Raw genomic sequence first — 25258 nt, 5'->3', positions numbered from 1 at the left:
AAGTTTAATAATATAAATATTTTGATATTTTTTATTTTTACCAATATTTATAATTTATTTACTATTAATTTTAAAAAATTAAAATAAAATTAAAAATTAAAATGGGGAAATGGGTAGGGGATGGGGATTCCACCTCATCCCCGTCCCCTCCCCGAATAAGAAATTGGGTATGAAATTATCCCCATACCCTCCCCGAATGGGGAAAATCCCCGAGGGTACTCGTCCCCGTGGGGATTTTTGTCATCCCTATGTGTAGTTTATCTTCTAGATAAATCCGTTCTCTTAGAAATTTTTTTAAGTTTTTCTATACTCTTTCTATGATAATGGGATGTTAGAAAGAATAGAATGATATGTGTGACTTAAGGACTATAATCACTTGTATAACCAACTTCTCCTATTATCCTCTGGTGTTCATATTTCAACCTATCATAAAAATAGAAATTATCTTTAAATATCTACACATTAAAAGCCTACACCCTATTAAATATATGAAAGCTCAAATTACCGAAAAATCTTAATAGATATCTTTTAATTGTATTTAATATTATACGAGAGTCTGCAACACATAATTATTCACGTATAAGCCCAATATTAGATTAAGAATCCAACGATATTGGATTAAAGATTCAACAATTTTCCACTTAGGCTAGTTATGTGGCATTATAATTTGTTTTGCAAAGGTAATTGTATGAGCTTAACCATACTGTCATTATCAAAATGTATCTATAACTAATCCGACCTTTATTATAACTATCATAACTCGATCTATCAGTAGTTATTGTGTCGATACAACTAAATGACATGGATCAAGATATGGATGTGTAGCATGAAAATTTCATACAATGTAATCTTAACATTCCTATTTCCAATTGATCCACCTTAAACATTAATGACATTAAACCATATAAAAAATCAGAGCATGAATAAACCAAAACTTTATTTTTATAGAAAACAACCTTAAATATCCATAAACCGAAATATTTAAAAATGTATATATTATAAGAGCATATGAAATCACAAACTCCTATTAAAACTGAATTTTCTTTAATGACACGACACCCACATGAGCAGTGTGCTCATCGAATGTCTTGATGGTTGTCTTTTAATAAGCAGATCCATAATCACGGAGTTTGTGTCGATGTACTTTATAAATAGATGTCCACTCTAAGTTCTTTCTTTAACAACTAGGAACTTGATGTCTAGATATTTTGACTTCGTCGAGCTCTTATTGTTATTAGAATATAGCACTGCTGATTTATTGTCATAAAATAACGTGAGTGATATATCAACAATATCTACTAAATGTAACCCCACTACAAAATTTCGTCGCCATATACCATGATTGGATGCTTCATAACATGTTATAAACTCTGTTGCCATCGTAGAAGAGGCTATAAAAGCCTGCTCAGCATTCTTCTGGGAGACAGCACTTACAGCTAGTAAATAGATGTAGCCCGATGTAGACTTTATCCTACATTGGCATCCAGCAAAATCGAAGTCAGTATCTGAATTTCAATACATGAGCATGTAGTTTTTTGTTTTCTATAGGTATTGTATGACCACCTATTTAGCTGCTTTCTAATGGCCTACTCCTAGATTAATTAAATACCTGCCGAACATATCAGTAACATATACAATATCTGGTCGTATACAGCCCTGGGCATACATAAGACTTCTTGCTATTGACGTATAAGGAATCTTTTCCATTTTTTCCTTAAAATCATTTTTGAGGCACTAATTGAGACTAAACTTATCTCTCTTAGGCACAAGGATATCATTTGGCTTGCAATCTTGCATGCGAAATCTCTTGAGAATCTTTTCTATATAGTTTTTTTGTGATAATCCAATAACATCCTAGAAATGATCCCGGTGTATGTGTATTCTGAATACAAAAGAGGCGTTATTAAGATCTTTCATCTCAAATTCTTAGTTAGAAATATCTTGATGTCATGCAATAAGCCTATATCATTGTTAGCAAACAAAATGTTATCGACATATAAAAATAGAAAATATACTTGCTCCTACATAATTTATGGTATATGTAATCATTTACTAAATTCATCTAAAAACCGAATGAGATGATCATTTGATAAAATTTAGAATCCATTGTCAAGATGCTTGCTTGAGCCCATAGAATTTACTAGGAATTTGACGCAGGGCGGAAGCAATACTAGATTTTGGTCTAACGTACATTCTTGAAACTTAAGAAGGGGACTCTCACAAAGGAGAAAATATCTCAATTGAGAAATACTGAATATTATTAATCAAATGTTTGTGAGTGTTACCATAAACTCTGAATAATAAGCCTATATATATTAGTAGCTAATTTAATTCTAATCTTCCTCAAATAAGAGAAATAATCTAAAATCTTAATTAAATTAGGATTACAAATATGACTTAAATAAGCATAATAAAATAAGATAAATCCTAAAAAAATACTAAATACTAAAGTGACCCGAACATTATAATTCTTAGTAAATTCTAATTTATTTCATCTAAGATGCTTCCTACATTAGTCTAAATATCCATTTACAACCAATAGGTTTCGCACATCTGGCAATGGGATAAGATCCCGCACGTCATTGTTCTTTATGAATTTTATCTTTTCATTAATGGTATCAATCTACTTATGAAAGTTAGAACTTTGCATAGCTTGATAGAAATAATCGAATCATCCTTTATCACTTCATTGTCTACCTCACGTTCTTGTAGAAATGCAGTGCAAAAATACAATGTAGTCATTTGGCACCGCATTTCTCTTTTCTTTATTGGATCTCCTCAATGCCATAGATTCTTGAGGTGGTAGAGTTCGTTTTTCTAAAACGAATTCTTGTATTGGGGGCTCTCCAACATTATCTTGATATGTTAGGTCTTGAACAAAGTCAGAAATGAGATCTTGATCAATGTCAATAATATTTATAGGAATATCAATGTATTCATCTTTAAAGACAAAGTCTCTAATTCTATCTCTCCCTGCAAACTCGACATCCTCAAAGAACTGAGTAATTTTTGACTCAAAAATAGACTTAATTGTAGGATCATAAAACTTGTACTCTCAGGATCTTTCAAAGTGTCCAATAAAATAATAACTCATTGTCCTTGAGTCTAGTTTCTTCTCATTAAGTCTATAAGGTCCTTCCTCAGCTGGACATCCCCAAACTTACAAGTGTTTTAGACTAGGCTTTTTATACGTCCAAAGCTTGTAAAGGGCTTTGACAGTCTGTTATTTAGATCCCTGTTAAGAATATATGTTGCAGTTGTAAGCGTTTTTGCATAGAGTGACAAATTATACTCTTTATGTAACACCCTGGGCGAATCCCACATCGGCAAAGCACGGGAGAGATGCTGGGTTTATAAGGGGTGATCCACACCTTAATTGGCAAGACGCGTTTTGGGGTGTATGGGCGCCCCAAGAACAAATCCGTGCGGGCCTTGTTAAGGCCCAAAGCGGACAATATCTTGTCAGGTCTGGGTTGGGTCATGACACTTTACCATATCTTTAAGCGCCTTGCTTCGTCCTTCAGCAACGTTATTCATAGTGAGCGAACCCAATATAATGTGTTATTGGACGATACAGCATTCCTATAGGAATTTAGCAAATGGCCCTAAACGTTATTCACTTGAATCATCATATCTGTCATATTATTCACCATCATGGTATGGTTTGACGCTTTTGATGATTTTGCCGAGTTGGTTCTCAACTTTAGCTTAAAATTTTTTTAGCATATGCAAGAATTGTGACTTTTCAAGAAAGAGATATATGTATTCATATCTTGAAAAATCGTCTATGAGCGTCATAAAATATTGTTGAGCATTTCCAGTAACCATAATTAATAGCCCAAAATATATGTATGTATGAGTTCTAAGACATCAAAGGTTCTGTTAGCTTCAAATATCCTTTTATTGGTTTGTTTCCTCCTAATACAGTTAACGTAAATATAAAAAATTTTTAAATCTAAACGGTCGAGAATTTCGTCTGACATAAGTCTCTCTATTCTCCATTTGGAGATATAACCCAATCTCTTGTGCTATAACACAACTGAATTCTCATTAGTTAACTTCTCTTTAAACTTCATGTACTAAATTGCATGGATTCATTAAATGAAACAATTGTATCAAGCGTATAAGATTATCATCGTCGAATAAAGAACTGAAACCAACTAGTTTTGAATTATGAAATAAATTGAATTTTTTACTTTCAAAAGAACAAGTAAAATCAGACCTGTCCAAAGCAAAAATAGAATCAAATTCCATCTAAAAGATGGAATAATAAATATTTTATTAAGATCCAAATAAAATTTGGTCTTTAATAATAATATAAATTTCTTAATTGCTTCAACTTTAATCTCATTGCCATTGCCCAAATAGATTTATCTTTCACCATCACTAGGCTTTCGGCAATTCAGGCAATCCTACACTGAACACTGATAAATGGTTGCACCAAAATCTATCCACCACGCGTGTCTTGGTACTAAAGTTAAATTAACTTCAGAACAAACCAAACCATGCTCTTCAGCTTCACAAAAGAAACAACTAATGCATTTTGGATTAGTCAATTTCTTTTGTTGTTTCTCTTAAGGTGCTGTGCATGCAGCTTCCTTATCATTCTTCCTTTTCTTACCCTTCTCCTTGCCCCTGGAGGTGGAGGCCAGGTGAGTACTTTATGCTTTATATTTCTTCAGTCTGTCCTCTTCTTAAACACAATATGATATAAGTTCATTCATAGACCATATCTCTTGTTGACAATTATGGCTCACTTTAAATTGGTTTAATTATGTTGGTAAGGATATTAAAACCAAATGCATTAGCAAGTCATCAGAGAGTTTAAGCTTAAGTACTCTTAGTTTAAAAGCAAGATGAGACATTTCCATGATGTACTCTCTAATATTGCGTTTACCTGTATACCTTATTGAAGTTAAACTTGTCAAAATCGTACCAATTTTAGTCTTTTTGTTCTTAGCAAATCTCTATTCAATTTATGCAAAGAACTCTTTAACTGTAATTATCTTTTCAGATATTGAGCCTTTGAATGCTTGTGGAATGACCTTTTTTATGATCATGATACACATGCAATTTGATCTCTTTCTCATTTTTATTTCCCTTTTATCATCAAGGGTACTTTCATCAAAGATGAGAGAGAATCAACCCTTAATGCAAGGTCGAGATCCATGACTGCGAGAACTGTTAAAAGATTCTCTTGCCATGACTTGAAGTTAGAGTCATTTAGCATATAAATAGAATTGATGTTGGTAGTAATACTAGCAGGATACATAACTGAACAGAGAACAACAAATAACCAAACAAAACAAGCTTATACAAGTTTTAAAACAAAAATAAATTTAAATAAAAGTAAACCTCATCTTGAGAAACCAGACTATCTATTAATATTTTATCCTTGACAAAATATTAAATTGTAAGTGATATCTTGATATAGTGATCAAACACTGGTAATAAGAACATGTCAAACAATAAATCTTATTTTAAGCCGAATTATTGTTCACATGTAAAACCAAATAATCGTCATGCATTTATTACTTTAGGTGCACATGCAATTCTATCAAATACGAACCTTCCTTTGGGCTAATCGGTATTCACAGAATTTACATATATACAACCGTTTATATTTATAAAAATTAAATTTTCACAAAAGAAGTCACTTTGGTGACATTTTACTTCAATTAGTTTATTTCAAAATATATAAACATACCAATATTGGAATTTAAAATTGCACTAAAATTATCCAAAAAAATTCAGATCAAATTCAAAAGGCAAATGGTCAATTGTTTTACCGATCAACTATTGACTGGTCAAACCGTTGATCGGTTTAGGGCTGGACCAATCAGGGTCGTGAACCGAATCTTAAAACAACCCCAAATCACCAAAACCTTAATTTTTTTCACTTAACTTTTTTTTCTTTATGCTACTGCCATGGCCACCGCATGAGGAAAAAGTGACGGCCACTTCACCCACTTGGTCGCGGCTTCCTACTATCGCCGTCCGCAAAACCTTAAATTTGAATTTTTTTTAACTTTAAACTTTAAATATGAATTTCTAATTTTTTTTATACCAAATTTTTGAAAACAAAAATTATTATGAATTTTTGAATTTTTTAGAAAAAAAAAATCGAATTGTTGATATTGAAAATCGCATTCCAAAATTTTGTAATCTTAATCTTAGAAAACAATTACAAGTTGTTCTCAATGATTCAACATGAAAAGACTTTGATACGACTCGTTAGAACATAATTAAAACTTTGGTGAAAACCATTGTCTATAATTTAAGAAATTCACGTTGTATTATCAAGAATCAATAGCAAAATATGCAGAAACGTATTTGAATCCATAATGCTTAATTACTCTTTAGAGTCGTATGATTTGTCTCTAGATCAACACGCTCTCCTAAAGATCTTTTAAGTTTCTCTGTACTCTCTCTAATGATAGGATGTTAGGAAAAATAGAATGATACGTGTGACCTACAGACCATAACCACTTATATAGATAACTTTTACTGTTGTCTTTTACTATCCTTGCTTCAACTCATTATAAAAATAGAAATTACCCTTAAGTATCTATACATTAAATACCCACGTCCTATTAGATACATTAAAACTCATATTACCAAAAAATATTAATAGATCACTTTTAATTGGGCTTAACTGTATACGATAATCGGTAACACATAATTATTCACATATAAGTCTAACGTTAAATTAAGGATCTAATAATGTTAGATTAAAAATCCAACAATTCACGCCACTTTGTATAAGAATTTTGTTCACCAAATATAGGTATGTTTAGTAATTTCTCAATATTTAATTGTTTGGCTCACTAGTTATTAACTTAAATCAATTCTAATAGTAAATGAGAGAGAATATAATAGAAATAAAGACAATTTGGTTAATTAATTTTAACATCTATATACATAATGAGTAATAATATAGTCACAAATTTTTGTACAAATTAATGTGGCATAATAAAATTGATTGAATTAAATATCTCTTGGTCGACATGATCTATTTTTATTATTTTTTTATTTTCATTCAAAATTAATACCAAATCAGTTTGTACAAGATAAATTTATATAAAAACTTGTGACCGTATCATCACTCATAAATAATATCGTGCAAACTGTCTTATCATTTATTGAATTAAAAATATGGTAAAACCCCACCTGATTTATCTATGTGATTTTTGTCCTACTTTTATTTATTTATTTTTTTTGGGTTTCTTTCTATAAAAATTAATGAACGTCCTTATTTATTAATGAACTTCCATGTTTATTAATTTTTTTTTTTTTTAGGAAAACAAAAACCTTGGGCAATAAGGCAAAATTTTCATGTTAAGCGTTTAAGTTGGCAAAAATCGACACGAGTTTTGATTTTTCAATTTAACTGTCAATTGCTGCGAAGCCTAAGAACAAATTTTGCTAAAACACAATGCCCATATCTCGCTTTCTATTCTTTTCCTCCAAGCACCGCTTCAGACAGCCGCTCAATCTTATTCGAAGGTCAATCTCTTAAACCCTTAAAACCCCATTTGTTTTACTTTCATTTTTTAATTTTTCATTATAACTCTGTTTCATTTAGCTTGTTGCTACGGTTATTAGTGATGCATAGTTGCTCTTGCAAACAACCCCCCGAGCGCCAAAAAACAAATTTCTTAAATTTAATTGTTAATGTGCAAAAAGTTTGTATATCTGTGCAAAAATTGAACTTCGTACGGAATTTTTTGCGTGATGGGGTCTTTTGGTTTAGGGTTTATGGATGAAATAGGAGTTTGATGCTAGAGTCTTAACCATTGTTAAAGAAACACGTTCAGTTTTGGTGGCGTAGGTTAATTTTTGAAGACAATTGATTATACGAGTCTCAGCTGAGTTGCTTGTATTTGGTGTAGGTTTGATTTATCTAAGAGAACTCAGTCTTGTAGCTACACGAAATCGTCAAGACAGAGTCATAGAAACCCAGCTGATTATTTTTTATCGCCTCAAGAGACGAAAGCTTCTCGCTCGTGGAGTACTTATGTTATTGTATGCTGCCTTAGACACCTTTGTTATTTGTTATTGATAGTTGTTCAAGTACCAGGATTAATAACGTTAGTTGTCAAGTTTCACTTGGGAAGAGAGATTATTATTACTTGAACAAATTGGACTTGTTATTTCTTTATCAATTTGCTGTTGCAGCCAGCTGGTGGTTTACTGGGATTAGCTGGAATAGCTACTTTTGTCCATTATAATGATGAACGAAGAGCTGTGAGGAAAGGTACTGTTTTAAGTTTCAGTCTTCCTACCCATCTTTTATTTTTCCCCTGGATCTGGAAATTTCATGATTGTATGCTGGTAACTTTTAGGTTCTATTCTTATGAATCAATTTCTTTTATGTTTTCACTCATGATTGAGATTCAGGAACTTCAGTTTGTCAATGTGTCAAGGAGAAAAAATTTGAGGTGCGATTTATCTTCACTTGGGCTAATTATGAATTAGGGGATTATTCAGTTTCCGCTCTTTGCCCATATTCAGTGTTAGTCTTTCTGACACATGCCTGCTCATGCACTTCGAGACATTATCAAAGTTTTTCAGAATCAAACAGATTTTCTTATAGCTTTTGAATTTATCCTCTTGCTTCAAACAAAATATCCTAGCGGCTAGGCTGTACCCTTGGGGACTTTAGTTTGAAATTATTAGCGATGAAGTGTCTCAATTTTCGAGAAGCTCTTTACAGCATTTCTGGTGGTTGTTTTGGTAACTATGTTTTTCATTTAAAAGGTGAAAATGATGGCAGTATGTTTTGCATGGTTATAGTTATTAGATCTTGAGTAGCCTTTAAAAATCCAGTATATCTACTGGTACAAATTAGGAAGTAATTTTTTGAAGGGGCATGGAAGAAAGAAACAGACAAGTCGGGAATTATTTGATTATCAAATCTTCGAACTTTATTTCAAATATCTCATGATTTTGCATTGTTTTATACTAGATACACGCAAAACTAGTCACTAATACATCATTTTGCTAAAATAGACATAACAACATCATATGATGGCAGTTGAGAAATTTTCCTATTCTCTAACAAATGCCTGACTGCCTGTACACGAGAAAGCCAAAAGGACCCTTTTCTAAAACTGTATTGTTCCGACCTCTTTGGCATTTGTTATGAAATTCTAAATCATATTTTAAACTTTCCTTGCTTGGGTACTTTTGAGAATATTTACCTTTGAGCTCTGTCCTTGATTTGCAACAAGTGTCAACATTATTATGTTACAGTCATTGTTCTCCATTAAGTAGTAGTAGTTGGGTCAATTAAGGGGTATTTCTAAGTAGGCATTTCTCGTTTCCTGAATTTTAGGCATGCTGAACTCGCTTTACCCCATTACATGTATACTTTTTAGCATTTTCGAAGTGAGAATTTATTCAGTTCTCTTTTCGCTTTTGGGCTTGTTGACTAGGACAATGAGTGCCCTGCCTTCAATGGTGTTTTCAGGTAAAACTAATGCAACTCCAGAAGAATATCTAAACTCATTTATTGAGGATAAAAAATATAGTTTTAGAAGAAAACTTCATCTACTATTATTTAATTTTAGTAGCGTGAATGTGGATTTAAGCTAAAAGGATTTACTTTGCAAGAGTGCTTATGTTTGTTGGAAACTATTGATTGTTATCCATTCTCCACTAAATGCTTCTTTACATACAATCAAAAAATTTCTTTCTGAGAGTCAAAAAATTTCTCTCCAAGGATCAGCGAGAAATTTTTGAGCTTGCAGAATTGCAATTTACCACGTTCAGTTTTGCAGTTGGAGGATGATTTTCTAATTGTAATTTCCATTTTCCTTTTTGGTTCAACCAGGACAGGGCGAGAACTCTGGTCCCAATAGGGTGACGGGTCCAATTATAGGTGGTCCATTCACTCTAATTGATACAGAGAATCGTCTAGTAACTGAAAATAACTTTCTAGGGAACTGGGTTCTTCTGTACTTTGGCTATACATCATCCCCTGATGTTGGGCCAGAGCAAGTCCAGATGATGGCCAAGGCTATTGATATATTAGGTTTGTGAATTTAAATAGAAATAAAATTCTGGGTGGGACTATTTTAACTTAATTTTTATATAAGATTTTGCCACAAATTTTGATTCATTCTTCTCATGCAATTTAATAGTAGAGATACTAAAGGAATTGACATCATTAAATGGTACTTTTGACTTTGCATATATGCCATTGGGTTGCATGAGATCAATGACTCAAAATAAGTAAAAAATTTAAATCGAAATATTCTATGAAGAAAACTCGAGTTAAATAGCCCAGACCTGGAATTTTATATTAAAAAGAGTATGATATTTATTTTTGGATTTGGATAACATCTCTCACATTGTGTATTTTTACTTGGTGTTAAGATTCAAAAAAGAATCTTAAGATTTTACCAATATTTGTCACCATCGATCCACAGCGTGATACTCCTGCACACCTACGTGCTTACCTTAAAGGTTCGGGTTCCCTCAAATGATTACATTTATAATAATTTGCAGAATGTGTTGCATGCACAATTTCTTTGGCTGACTTTCTCATGGCATGCTTTTCTGTCAAGTGTTGTAGAATTTAACTCAAGAATAGTGGGATTAACGGGACCTGTTGGTGCTATAAGGCAGATGGCTCAGGAATACCGTGTTTTCTTTAAGAAAGTTGAAGACGAAGGCGATGATTATCTTGTAGAGTCTTCCCACAACATGTGAGCCCAAATCCATGTTTTGTATTGTTTTCCTCATTGATAAGTTCTTGTTGGTTTTTGAGCTCATGGTTGATTTGATGTTCAAAACAAGCAGGTACTTTATGAACCCAAGCTTGGAGGTTGTGAGATGTTTTGGGGTTGAATACACTGCAGAGGAACTAGCAGAAGAAATTTCGAAGGAAATGAAGAAAGCATCAACCTAATTTTCCAAGTACAATGCAGAGGAACTAGCCGTTTAATACTGAAGGAACTAAAGAGAACCTCAACTTAATGATTGACGTTTTCAATATGCTTCCATTCTTTTCTGCAATTACCCATGGATTTTCGGCCAGAAATGTTAATTTCCATGAGACTTTGTCATTTGAATCAACTGGCCCTTGACAAAGTCCGTACTCCTCACTTTGTTAGCCAGGCTGGGGTACTTCATTTAAATGCTCCTCGCTTTGTTAGCCAGGCTGGGTTACTTCATTTAACTTTCGTTTAACTTTACTGATATATAAGTTTTGGCCAATTTCATGTCATATCATCACTTTTCTGGGGTAGGAACATATATAAACAAATTAACGGGAAATATGGAAAATTTTCACTGGAAGGGCTATTATTATTTATCTATCTTGTGGTTGATCTTGTCTTGCACTTGAAACCTATTTAGGGTATGATTAGTTTGAGCAGCAGTGGCTTTTAATCCACAGCCACAGCTGCAAAGGGATGTAATCACTAGTTGTCTAATATATGTGAGTGGTGATAAATATTTACTACCAACTACTAAGTGTGCAAATGGGGTGTTTATGAAAAATTTTAGTTGTTATCCTTTCAAAACTGAGCTGCAGCATCAGTCCCAAAAGGATATAATTTGATAATAAATTGTATAGTGAAGAAAACAGGTTCATGGTTGAAAGGTCAATATAATTTTTCTTTAACATTTGTTTATTCTTGTCCTCTTGGTGGAAAGATTACAGTCCAAAAGAATGAATTCCATCTGATTTTGATGCGAGTAAGTAGCTGGAATTACTCAGCAACAGTTTCTACTTCTTTTTAAGTTTAAATGGAAAATTAACTATTACACCATATGATATAAGAGAAAAAAAATAAAATAATCAATTAATATTATCACACCGTTCACTCTATCTTTCTTTTGTATTTTTAGTATTTTACTTAGAATTAAGGTATTATAATCCATAGGTGATGCATGATGGAAATGAAATCACCAAATGTCGAGTACAAGTGTGGTGGTTGGTGGTAAACATTAACTACCAAGTAAAAGTTAGTGTTTACCAATAAATTGTATGATGAAAATATGCTTTAACAAATGTGAGACCTATTACTAAATGTACAGAAATTCTATTATTACAATACATCTTGATAGATTTAAATGTTTGATGTTAATGATAGGATGAAGAGATGTGTAATTTAGAGATTTTGTTTTTAACATTTTAGAGAAAAATAAACCATACATTCACACACATTCTCCTTCTCTCTCTTTAAAAAATTAATTTATAAATTTAAATTTTTTTGGGGTTGATTTTTTCATAATGTCAAACAAGAATTTAGGATTGATATAGGTCAATGTCGTGCATCTACCGTCCACTTTTCTTTGATATGATATCAGTTGGCTGACCCACGTCTTGAGAAATGAATTCGAAATCTTCAATTAAATTCTCTAGTCAAATTCATTTCTCAATTTGACATCTTCAATTTTTTTTTTCCTTTTCCAATATTTGTTATTTCAGACCCTTTGACTTGATTAAATTCTCATATCCGCAATGAATACCTTCGTTAAAAATTCGTTATGCTTCCCCTCATTTGCTTCCAATTTTCTTGATTGCCAAATTTACCTAAATCTATTCCCTTGTATTAGAGATAATTTTTTTAAAAAGCTGGTTAAGCAGTAATTTTCACACAAGCTATTTGGTTAAGATTTTAAACGATCAAAACAATAATAAACTAAGATTTGACAGTGATGGTGGGTTTGTCTATTCAATAATTACCTTGCAAAGTTGTAAAGCATTGAAGGATTTGAAAATGTCGTGATAGCCACTAATCGTTAGCTAAATCTAGGGGTTAGAATATTAGAATTAATTTTGACATTAATATTTTCCCCCCTCTTTGTTGAAAAATGTAGCATTGAGTAATAATTCCTTTTAATTCATCTACTGATGTGACTCGAATATGAAGGTTAGTTTTGAGTCCTTACCTAATAACTTACTTTTGAGAAAGAAATTAACTAATATGATGTGTTTCAACCACATCACCTTGAATCTACATTATTCCATTTCTAAAATCTTTATTTAAAGGGCCTTCAATTATCATTCAATTTTTTTGGATGCTTGATTCATGTTCAGATCTACATATATAATAATTGAGCACGAGTATGTAGTAATGTAGTAATACTAACATTTCCCTCATTTAGGTTTATTGGGTGGACCCAATAAATTTCAAATGTAAGGTTATTTATGATCAATTTGGTCATACTGTAAATTTTAAAATAATTGCTATTAATTAAGCTATGAGTTATCAACTCTTCTATGTACATTATTAAAAAAAAATTATATGTACATGTATATAAATATGTAAATAAATTTTATTCAATATTTATCCATTTTATTCATTTGTATTCTTTCAGTAGTTTAAACATAAGATACATATACAATTGTTTTTGAAACTCATAACACATATAAAAATATATTAATAAAATAATAAAAAATTATTTTATTATTTTTATTTTGGTATTTCAATATAATTGGTAATAATAATAATTTAATGATTTTGATCTTGTTTGGTGTTGATGTGTTGTAACTTTTAAGTTGTAGCTGTTGTATAAAAAAAAGAAGCTATAACTATAAAATAAAAGTTAATAGTGTATAGTAAATATAATTTTTAAATAATAAAATTAATAAAAATAGTAAAGATATTATAGGTTTTTCATTATAAAAATAATTGATCAAATCAACTTAACTTTTAAACTACATCAATTAATGTTTACCAAACATTTTATGTTGTATCTTAAACCCAAATGGGACCTTATTTTTTAATTAAATAAAGGCAATTTTGATTTTTATAATATACGTGAGGATATATATGAAATTGTCTTAAATATAAATTTAATTCTCAAAATCTGATTTTAAAAATTTATTCCCTTTTGCTTTTATAAGATCTGTTGTAGAATGGAGTAATTTTGCCAAAAATTATTTTTAAAAAATTTATGAAAATTAACTATTGGCTTTTCAAAATCACTTTTTAATCCTTTCAAAAGCAATTCCAAATGGGTCTTAGACTTATTGTGATTTGCGTTGATCCAAATATTGCATAAAAATGACTCACTTTGCTCTGTGTAAATAATTTAATTTTTGGTTAGAGTATTGAAATTAATTATAGGTAAATATTTTCCCTTTTTAGGGTGAAAATTGTGGCCCTGTTTTTTATAACTTGAAATTCAACTAGCAGATTTGACCTTAACTAATCAGTTATTTTTGGATAAATTATGGTTTTAAGTCCACGTTGGAATCAAAGTCTTATCGGATTAATATTTAAACATCTTTCTGGAAATATATTTTCAAAAACTTTTTAGGTGCTTCTTTCATATTTTTAAGTTTCAATGTTTTATACTTGAGTATGACGTTTATTTAGATTATATAAATTTTTCGTAAGGATTAAGTTATTTAGACTCAACTAGCTCACTATTGACCTTAAGGTAAAGTAAAGTCATGCCTTGATAACATATCGTAGTTACCTAAAAGTAATTTAGCTTAAGTTAAGGGCTCACACGTTGATATTTAGAGAAAAGAAACACAAATCCTTCCAAAATTTTGGTGAGTAGATAATTAAATTCATGTCATTTCAAAATAAACATCAAAATCCCTTTTCGTTTGGGATTCCATGTATTTGGATAGAGATTAATTAAATCGAGTACTTAATGTCCATTAAGATTAATGTACTATGATGTTTACTAATAAAAAGAGATCCAGATGTACATTTTTAAGGTAGTGGGGTTTAGCTATGTATGACTAAAACTATGGTGGTCTATGAGACAAATTTTTGGTCTCAGATTTCGTTTCCCCTCGTATTTAAGCTTTGACATATCATTATAGAAGTTATAACCTATCTTGATGCTCAAATCTTCACATATGATTTGATATTTTGGACTAAATTTCTCAAGTTGAAAATCAACGCCCAATAGCTGGCTTGGCCACAACGTGCATGCCAATCACTCTTTATAAATATATTCAAATTCTTTATCTTTAAGGGCATGTCCATTGTATTATTGGCTGTAAGCAAATTAAAGTTTTTTAATCTAACAGAACACTCTCGCTAAGACCAAATAACAATTAGCAAATCATTTCCTCTCCTTTAAATTTTCTTTCTAAAAATTTACTGATTCTCATTTATCCAAAGACCGGGTCTCTTGGTTCCCTCTGTGCACCACGCAAAGCAAACACAAAAAGTAAGAGGAAAAAAATTCAAAAAATTTCAAAATTCCATTACCTAACTAATTACAAATTTAATTGAAAAATTAGCACTCTTCTCTTTTTCTTTTTCTTTTTTTCTTTTTACCTTCAAAATAATTATGACATTTCTCATTGTCTTTTTAACCAAAAGAGAGAGAATAATTATTAAACAAAGAATCAATCTTTTTCTTCTTTAACAGCCACACTCCAGGAGGAAAGTTTTAACCAGCTTCCTTGCCTATCATCTCCTGGGGCTAAGGCCTGTTTCAAATTGATTTCCAATCCAAATCCAATCCCTTTTCTTAATTCTCAATCTTTGTGCTAATCATTTTGGGAATGCACCAATGTCTCGTCTATTTGTTTTATTAAAAATACATTGCAATTTTTCATAACAAGAGCTGCATTTTTCTCCAATTTTCTTGGGAAGCTACTTGTGCAACAAGCCTGAAGATTCAACATTAAAGCAATGGCCGAGAACTCGCCGGATAAAAAGTCAGGCTGTGGCCTGTTGAATGCGGTTTTTGGGCGGCGTTGGCCGCGGAGAACGACCTCAACGGGGTCACTTCCGATGGTAAATGGAAGCAGCAATGGCGGCGGCAACAATCAACTTGTGAAAGTACCAAGCACACCAAATTCAAAACGGAGAAGAAACAGTAGTGCTGATGAGACACAATTTTTAGAAGATGCCGCAGCACCAAATGTTCAAGAACCACAAGCACAGCCGAAACCAAGCTCAAAGCCACCGCCAGGTCATCATCCGAAACCCCAGCAGAATAATGTTAAAAAACCTGAAGACGCAGCTGCAGTTAACAATAATGTTAATAGCAACAACAACAAAGTCACTGCAAATCAAGGGTATGTGAACCAAGGAAGGAGAGTGCCTAGAGAGGCCATTGGGATTTCGGGTGAGCTTGAAAGTATGATCGCTGATCATCAAAAAACAAGAGGGAGTAGCAACCTTGTTAGAGCTTCATCAAGCAACATGATGCTTTTTGGGAATTTGGGGAACATAAGGCAAGGAGGAGGAGGAGGAAATGTGAATCCATATAATCATGTAAATGAAAGCTCAGGAGTTAGAGGAAATAATAATACTAATAAAAATAATAATAGGTATCCGAATAGTGTTATGGGGAATGTTGTAAAGAAACAAAATGATCATCCTCAAAATCATTACAACTACAATCCTCCAAAGCCTGCTTCTTCTTCTAGTGCCGAGCCGACTTCATTATGCAGGGCTCTTTCGACAAGAATGGACCCGGAAACTTTAAAGATCATGGGCAATGAAGATTACAAAGCTGGGAATTTTGCAGAGGCTTTGGCTTTGTATGATGCTGCAATATCTATTGATCCCAATAAGGCCTCTTACAGGAGTAACAAAACTGCTGCATTAACAGCTTTGGGTAGGCTTCTTGAAGCAGTTTTCGAGTGCAGAGAAGCCATCCGAATTGAGCCTCATTATCATAGAGCTCATCATCGTTTGGCAAACTTGTATCTCAGGTAAAAGTTTAAAAAAAAAAAAAATTCTTGAGCTTTTCTTGAATTTGTGTTTTAATTCTAGTCCATTGTTGTGTCTTACTCTTAGCTTAAGCTTTCGGGATTTCAGAGCCAAGATTTCGTGTTCATTTTGCCTCAACTAATTTTTGTTTCATTCTAGCCCATTTCCTGTACCCTATTTCGATATTTTGGAATCTACCGAACCTGGAGATCATATTAGTATTTCACGTGTCCGTGCCTGTTAAGCCTTAAATTTATAAGTGGTGCATCTGATGATATTCAATCTAATTAAGTGCTCTTTAATTTGGATGTGTGCTACAGGTTAGGGGAAGTGGAAAAGGCAATATATCATTTTAAACATGCAGGACCAGAGGCTGATCAGGTTGATATTGCTAAAGCGAAATCTCTGCAAGCCCATCTCAACAAATGTACGGATGCTAAAAGGACAAGAGATTGGAACACTTTAATTCAAGAAACAAGGGCTGCTATAGCTGGTGGTGCAGATTCAGCTCCACAGGTCAGTATCAAATTTACTAACATCGCAAATCTGTTTAATAATCTGAAACATTAAACATGCGAAAAAAAAATCACTGACTGAATTCAATTTGTTTTGTTTTGTTATAAAGATATATGCATTACAAGCAGAGGCCTTGCTGAAACTGCACAAGCATCAAGAAGCTGATGAGACATTGAAGAATGGTCCAAATTTTGATGTCGATGAGACGACAAGATTTTTTGGGCCTATTGGTAATGCCAATTTGTTGGTGGTGAGGGCTCAGGTTAATTTGGCGTGCGGCAGGTTAGTGTTGCATAATTTTTAGTTAGCGTTTAATGATGAGATTGCGGATTAGAGTTTAGCATAATTACATATGCAACTAGAAAGCATAATTTGCGTGGAAAAGGAAATAAAATTGAGGTTATTAAAGTGATTTTGACCCTAATCTTGAATTGCAGACAACTCAAAAGGGAAATTTTAGCTGCGGAAAGAGGAAACAAAAAGATGTTAAAATATCATGAAACCCTACCCCATGTAACTAGCACTAATATTATTCCCACAATGATTGGTTTTGGGTAAAAAAATTTTGGTTCTTTTTAAAAGGAAAAAAGTCTTCTGTGTTAGTGGCATCCAACCTAGTGTTTGTACCTACCAAACTTAGGATAATTTAAAATTTGATAACTAGCACTATGATTTTGATTGGATTTCGAGTCCTAAAATTAAATTTAATTGAATCAATTATTAAATTTCCTTATTCAGATGATTCGATAGTTATTCAGAGAAATAAGAGAGAAATATTCTCGAAATAGAAATTTATTGGTGGACGATTCAATTTTAATCTGTTTATTATTGAACCTTGTTAGTTTTTGTCTTTCTTAAATTGAGGGTAGATTAGATTGAAAAATTATATGCCAATAATATATGCTAAAGGAACCGCATTTTAAAATTTTAGGAAAATGCATATGATTTATTTTTTTTAAAACCAAGAAACAAACTAAGGGAAAAAAAATAACATTCAATAGTTCCTAATTGTTAAAAATGGATAATAAAAATTGGTTAATATAATAAGGCTTCCAATTAATTGCCGATTATATAGATTTGAAGATGCATTGGCGGCAATACAAAAGGCAGCAAAGCAAGACTCAAATAACAAAGAAGTGAACATGGTAATGAGAAAGGCTAAGGGAGTGGCAGCAGCTCGATCAAATGGAAATGCACTTTTCAAGCAAGCAAAATTCTCAGAAGCAGCTGCTGCTTACGGAGATGGTTTAGGGCTCGATCCTTACAACTCAGTTTTGCTCTGTAATCGTGCCGCGTGCCGGTCGAAGCTTGGCCAATTTGAGAAAGCAATCGAGGATTGTAATGCCGCCCTTAATGTGCGGCCAGGTTACAGCAAGGCCAGACTAAGAAGAGCCGATTGTTTTGCCAAGGTGACTGTCCTTTTTGCATTTTGTGCATCCATTCCATCATTCAGTGGCAGTATCAAGATTTTAGTTTAGCCGAACTTATAATATAAAAATCACAAACCTAATAGGGTGATAAAAATTAAAAAAAAAAAAGAGTCGTGAAAAAGTTAAACAGTAAAATTTATAAAGAATAAGTTTAAAACCTTATATAGTAACAGGGATACTCTATCCTACAGTGTGAGTACCGTTAAATGATCATATTTTATTATTATTATTATTATCATTTTGAAGGATACGGTATCCTTGAGTACCACAATTAAACCCCTTTTCTTAAATCCAATTACCCATTGATTTATTCATTTTTGGATTTGAGCCTCAACAAATTTTCATTCATGTACTTTTTTTTGGCTCCAACCCTTAGATATTTAGTTATGGCTCTTTCCTAATTGGTCTTCACCTAATTGAGTCCAAGGGGCGAGAATTATAAAACAATGGTGTCGTCCAATTTGTGTGTGTGTGTGTGTATGAGTATGAGTTGGTGCTCAATTCATTTTTTATAACCATTTTGAAGATGCTACATTAGACACATTTATTGAATCTTGCAATAAAAAATTAAAACACTTGTTTACAGTTAAAAAATGCTTATGATTGATGTAATAACTACTGTTTAATTTTTCGTTATTCATGTAGATTGAGAAATGGGAAGCTTCAATGCAAGACTATGAAATCTTGAAAAAAGAAGCACCGGATGATGAGGAAGTGGATCAAGCCTTGCAAGAGGTTCAAGCACAGCTCAAAAAACAAAGAGGCGGAGCTTGAAGCATTTTATAGTGAGAGACAGAGAAAGGGATCAAATTAAGACAAAACAGGCCAAAAGCAGAAGAAAAAGGAAGGCTCCCTGTTGATTTGGCATTGCAATTTTTGGTTGTTGAAGTGGTGGAGGAGCTTAATTATAAGAAGAAATTAATTCATGGTGGGAGGCTAAATTGTTCGAATTTCGATTTTTTTTAGGAAGTGAAGGGGAAGACTAAGTAAGAGGAAGGATTGGTACATGTTTATAATGTTAATTTTCATGTTTAGTTTTCATTATTTTCTGCTAATTTCGGGTCTTATAACAAAAAGGAAAAGGGAATTTTGTTTTGTTTGACTCGAAATCAACAGGAAAGTCGCCGCATGTATAGTTTGATGTGTGCAATTTTTTTCAGTTTCTTTTTTCTTTTTCCCTTTTCCCGATTTGATGTTACCTTTGTAACAGTCCAGAATGATACGCCTTAAACAAATCTCGACGTTGTGTCACTGATGAGAATTGAATCATCGATCTTCTTTCCCTTTTCATGCTTAGATTTAATTTATTAACGAAGAATTATTATTGATACATTTTCATGGTTGCACGCTTAGAAAATAGGATTAACGGAGAAGAAAGTTAATTAAGCATGTGTTATGTGCTTATCGATATTCCAAGATGCGTAAGACCATGAAGCCATTCTCTTAGCATTTGCTCCAATTGACTATACACACCTACCTGCGCAAATCTCATTAAGGTTGAATTTGATATAGTGTGGCCGACCCAACCCCATTTGCCCTCTCGATTTTCCCAAGAAACAAGCAGTTATGGTACGTTTGTGCCACCTGTCCCCATTTAAAGAATGCAACGACAAAACTTAATCCTTTGAAAATGAAATGATATTCTAATCCTACCGACAACCGAGAAATTCAACTCTCAATCTCCCATCATCAACTGCTACTAACATACTTACCAATTGTGTATCACATGATTCACACATAACACCACACATTACACGACACGACAGTTGTCCATTGAACAAGTTGGTAATTGACCTACCAGTTAAATCCAATTTCAATATAATGACAACTCATATACAAGCCATTTCATAAAAAATCTTACCGTAAGATTTAATGCGACAGTAAAAGCCGAGGTCAAATTTACTTTCCAATAAAATTGAGACGTTCAAATTAAACGAGATATGTGCCAGAAAAACTCATGTTTAGATCTTTAAAATAAAATCTTAATTTCCGGCTCTCTATTTATCCACTCTTTATCACATGCATGCTTCACCAAAAAGAAAAAAACGTGTTGTGTGTGTACTGCAAAATTTCTCTAGAAGTTCATATGATTATGGTGTGTGAAGTCATTTAGTCTCATTTTAATTTTAGAATTTATAATTCTGAGCTATTTTATGGTTAAATTTTTCCTAACTCGAGTCTTAGGCCCTATGTATTATACTTAAGCAGGGTCTTATATTTACAGTTATATAGTAATATATTGTTAGTAATTTTTTACCATATTAATACATTATATTAATTTTAGGGGAAAAAAAACCATAATTATCACAAGATTATTCATCAAAATACTCGTCCTCTCAAATTCCGCACACGTATTATCACAAACAACAACGATCTTACATAGTAGAAGCCAAAGGCTTAGATTTCACGACTCTCTCACGACGCTGACCGCTGCTCACATAGTCGCAATAATTCTGAAAAACGCTCAACTCGTACGGCGAAGTATCAGTCGCCAGCCACTGCTCGATCGTGAACTGCTGCTGAGCGCACCGCGTGTGGACCCCCGTCGAAGTCACCTCCACGTAGTTACAGTACCACCCGTGATGCTCCCCCGATCCGTCCGATGAAAGATTCAGCGCGCACACGGGTCCACCCAGGCACGGCCCTCTCCCGCTGAAAATGTCCAAATTGCCCCTCTCGAAATAATTGTACCCCGGGCCCATCAATCCGCCCCATGCTTCGAGATTGCTGATCCGCACGCCATCACCGACAGCATCGTAGAGCGTCACGCCGATGATCGAATCAGTCCCGCCCTTGAAGATCGAGCCGGTTCTAATATACACCGTATACACACAATCATCGCTGTCATCCTGCTTATTATCATGTTCAAGTAGGTTAACATAAAACACGAAACAATTTATATGAGATTTAATAATGTTCGTACGAAAAGTTAAAAAAAAAAAAAAACTTACAGCGAAAGCGATGTTGGAGATAGAAAGGAGGAGGAAGAGTGAGAGGAGGAGGTTTTTGATCTCCATGGCCAACAGTGTGGAGCTGAGTTTGTGTCTGAATATACAAATATAAAGTGAGGAATTTGAGGGGCACGTGGCAATTTGACAAGGTTTTGAGAGGGGGTCTGATCTCGTGCGACGCGGAGATTGACGGTGCGTTACGTGTTATTAGGGGAGGCAGAGAGGACTGGGAGATGCGAGGTAAATGAAGGGTATAACTGGAATTTGAATTTCGGCGAAATTTTGGCAGGTCGTAGATTAAAGATAGAGGGAATATTTGGAGGTTAATAAAATAAAATTTAATCGTATCATAATTGGAGGGTATTAAGAAGATTATTCGTCTTTTATAATTTTGTAACAGTAATTACCCAATTACATATGTAGTATCATTTATTCAAAGCAAACTAGCGCACAGGAATAACGAACAAACCTGAAAAGCAAGCTTTAGTAATTGATAAGCGGCACAATTAGATGCCATAATAATATGAATTATGTTGTATTCTAATTATTGACAAGTGTAAATAAGATTACTCTTTATTATCTATTGAGCTAACTAATCAACCCTATTAAAATTAGTAGATTTTGAACCAAATCGATCAATCACGTACATTTCTCTTTCACTCTTGAAGATACATATGTTATAAATGACTTAAGCTTTCTAGTATGTATCAACAATATAAGAAAAAATTGTGGGGCATGTTTTGATGAACCAAGTGATTCTTCTTCTGTGCTCTTAAATTACAAGATTGGCCTTGGAAGGTGTTACGACAGATTGAATCTCGATCACATGTTCATTCGAAAAAGAAAATGATCATGATTACACGTGGGGTACAACTTCATCCGTAAAATGTAAAACGGTGAAGTGATAAGAGAGAACGCAGAAGAGAAATTTCCTGAGAATATTGATGACTTTGGATGTATCTACGATGAAGAAAAAGTCAAAAATGAAATAAAATAAAACGTCTAGAGCTTTTAAAAGGTAAATTTACATAAATAACCTAAAACTTTTGAGCTTTATAAAATTGGCCACTTTAACGTTTTCATTCGTAACTAGCCAATGATAATTTTTTTAGACACAATTATCCACAATATTCTCAATAAATTAGTAAATCAGTACTATTTAGTAAATTATCAAATCTCAACACTCTCAACACCAATACACAGCCTGTCACACTTATGTTTAGTGTAACAGGTACCTGTCGCACCAAAACACAGCCCACATGTGTGATAGGCATCTAAATAAAGACACACATGATGTCTAGCATACCAAATGGATGCATACACCAATCTATCACGCGAATCTACCACACTTAAACAGCCAAATCCAAATTTCATTAATTATAAAATTATAATAAAAAATAAAAAAATAAATATTGTGTTTTGACGCGATAAGCACCTATCGCAATAAGTATTTGTCGCATCAAGTATAGTTGCTGCACTTTTTGATGGTAGCCTATTGCACCAATCTTGAACAGAGTGATGAAAGAGAAGAGATAAATGAAATGGTAGCTAACATGTTAATGTTAGAAACTAATAAAAGGTTGTTTCAGATAGCAGCCGATTGATACAACGGTAGCAAGCTTGCTGATGGCCAATAACAACGAGCATGCATATATATATATATATATATATATATATATATATATATATATATATATATATATATATATATATATATATATAAAGATATAAAGACAATCTAGAATCTTAAAAGAAAAAACCAAAATTAAATAACTCTATGCTGAATTTTATCAAATATTAAGTGTGCATTATATTTTTGCAATATATTATTAATATATCATTTTCTCCAAATGCAACAATTTATTAATATATCTAATACCTTTAACAGTTAAAATCAAAATTTACAACTTCACACAACCATCAATACAATTGCCACAAATACCAGAACAACTCAATCGCAACACCCTACACAACACAACACCATTTTGTAATTTATTGTACTGAAAATGTATAAAATATGTAAAATGGTAGTTGCTAATATACTCTACCTCCAATTTGCCATTGCCATCGAGTCACTTCGGCTACCAATTGAAGTTTGGTGTTATCAACACTAAAGAGAGAAGTTTTAGGGTTGTTTGTTGTAATCTTCTAGGGTTTTTCTGTTTAGAAATGATAAGGGTAATTACGTCCAAAAGTCATGTCGTTGGCTATTTATGATAGAAAAAATTTGGTGTAGTTATTTTTATAATTCATAAAGTTTTTCAGGGCAGGATTATAAATCTACTCTTTTAAAACCTAATGAAATTTAAAAACATATAGTGCACTTGTGGTGGTAGGTATCATGAATTAGATTTTAGATCCATGTTTTGTTTTCTTTTATTTGTCTTTTCCCCCTTTTTTATTCCAAATCTTTGAAATGTGTTTATTTGCCTTTGAAAACAAATCAGTCAAATCTTTTGTTTTAATTACAGTATTTGGATGATCTGAGACCATGTTTACATTGACCATTTGGGTATAGAAAATAAAAAATGATCGTAATCATGTTTACCTCACCCATCCTCATGCACAACAAAAGTTAACAATTTCTCATTCCAATATTAGTGTAAAGATAAATCCATTCTTTGATTTATTGTATTTGCGAAAAAGGATAAACCAATTGACCTATCTCCTAAAACTTAAAATCCTGAGTTGATTAGCTTTTTCTTGAACTTTTGAGCATGAAAAGTGTTATCATGTCAGAATTATGTTAAGATATATGAAAATATATCAAATGAAAAACCAATTTTCAAAAGTTAATTTTGAAAATAACTACCTCCCAGGTTCTCAGAAATTTGCTGTAGAAATGGGTGACTCTATCAAGTACCTAGATATTGCACATATTATTTTACTAAATATTTAAAGGGTAATTTTTACCCAGCACCCAAATGTTTTGACAAACAGCATAGTGCACCCAAGTATTTTGCCTATGAGCACCGCGCACCCATTTCTGTTTATTTTTCACTTAATTGTAACAGATCAGGGTAAAATTGGAATAACGCATCAAAATTTTAAAATTAAAAAAGAGTTAAACTCGATGTTTGTGCCAAAATCATTTCACATCACCGTGCTTATATTCACTGAGTTTACGTGTGAGGCCAAGAAAGATGGCCATACCTCCATTGATGCCAAAATCGAGGTGGGTGAAGATAGATTGGCGCCAAAATCGTTCATCTATGATGTACAAGGAGCTTGTTTCATGGTTTAAATACTTTTTTGTTGCAATAGTAAATGATATTGCTCTGTTTCGAAGACATTACTAAATTTCTAAAAAAATAGTTTGTTTGTGTCTTTAAGGGAAGTGAATCTATTTACAGTGCTACTGAAGAAGCTGAGGTCAGTTTCATTTCTTACTGAATTGTTTTAATTTATTCCATTTTGTTTGCATATCAATTATTTAGATATATTTAGCTGGATTTTGCTTATCTACAAAACTTGAATCATTGTTAATCAAATCAGCCATAATTTACGCCTTAATGTGGTTTGTAAGTTTAAGTCATGTTCTCTTATACCTTAATAATGTGGTGTTTACGTTATTGATCTCAATTTCTATCGATGATTATGAGTATACATATTGCCCAAATCTTATTATTTAGGATGATTGTTCATGCATATATGTCACAACAACTGTGTTTTCGTTGGGGTATGGTTTACTATCTATAAGTAATAGTAG

At 32.6% G+C, this 25258-nt stretch overlaps 3 protein-coding genes across 3 annotated transcripts; 2 read left to right on the top strand and 1 right to left on the bottom strand.

Annotated features, from left to right (window-relative positions):
* Positions 1-7362: 7362 nt before the first annotated feature.
* On the top strand, positions 7363-11302 carry LOC18037116 (protein SCO1 homolog 2, mitochondrial). The gene is made up of 8 exons (XM_024180963.1): positions 7363-7506; positions 7893-8025; positions 8179-8441; positions 9438-9472; positions 9836-10036; positions 10381-10470; positions 10580-10712; positions 10807-11302. The coding sequence occupies exons 1-8, from the start codon at positions 7436-7438 to the stop codon at positions 10913-10915; spliced, it is 1035 nt and encodes a 344-aa protein (XP_024036731.1). The 5' UTR covers positions 7363-7435; the 3' UTR covers positions 10916-11302.
* A 4153-nt stretch (positions 11303-15455) lies between these two features.
* LOC18037068 (TPR repeat-containing thioredoxin TTL4) lies at positions 15456-19633 on the top strand. Its single transcript, XM_024180808.1, has 5 exons — positions 15456-16654; positions 16973-17168; positions 17278-17450; positions 18244-18577; positions 19244-19633. The coding sequence occupies exons 1-5, from the start codon at positions 15624-15626 to the stop codon at positions 19370-19372; spliced, it is 1863 nt and encodes a 620-aa protein (XP_024036576.1). The 5' UTR covers positions 15456-15623; the 3' UTR covers positions 19373-19633.
* A 1214-nt stretch (positions 19634-20847) lies between these two features.
* LOC18037067 (PLAT domain-containing protein 3) lies at positions 20848-21661 on the bottom strand. Its single transcript, XM_024180605.1, has 2 exons — positions 21550-21661; positions 20848-21447 (listed from the first exon to the last, which is right to left on the bottom strand). The coding sequence occupies exons 1-2, from the start codon at positions 21613-21615 to the stop codon at positions 20974-20976; spliced, it is 540 nt and encodes a 179-aa protein (XP_024036373.1). The 5' UTR covers positions 21616-21661; the 3' UTR covers positions 20848-20973.
* Between the last annotated feature and the right edge of the window lie 3597 nt (positions 21662-25258).

This window comes from Citrus clementina, unplaced genomic scaffold (genome assembly GCF_000493195.1).
Source record: "Citrus clementina cultivar Clemenules unplaced genomic scaffold, Citrus_clementina_v1.0 scaffold_7, whole genome shotgun sequence".
Lineage (NCBI taxonomy): Eukaryota > Viridiplantae > Streptophyta > Magnoliopsida > Sapindales > Rutaceae > Citrus > Citrus x clementina.
Note: the sequence above shows the minus strand (reverse complement) of the source record. Positions and strands in the feature narration are given on the sequence as shown.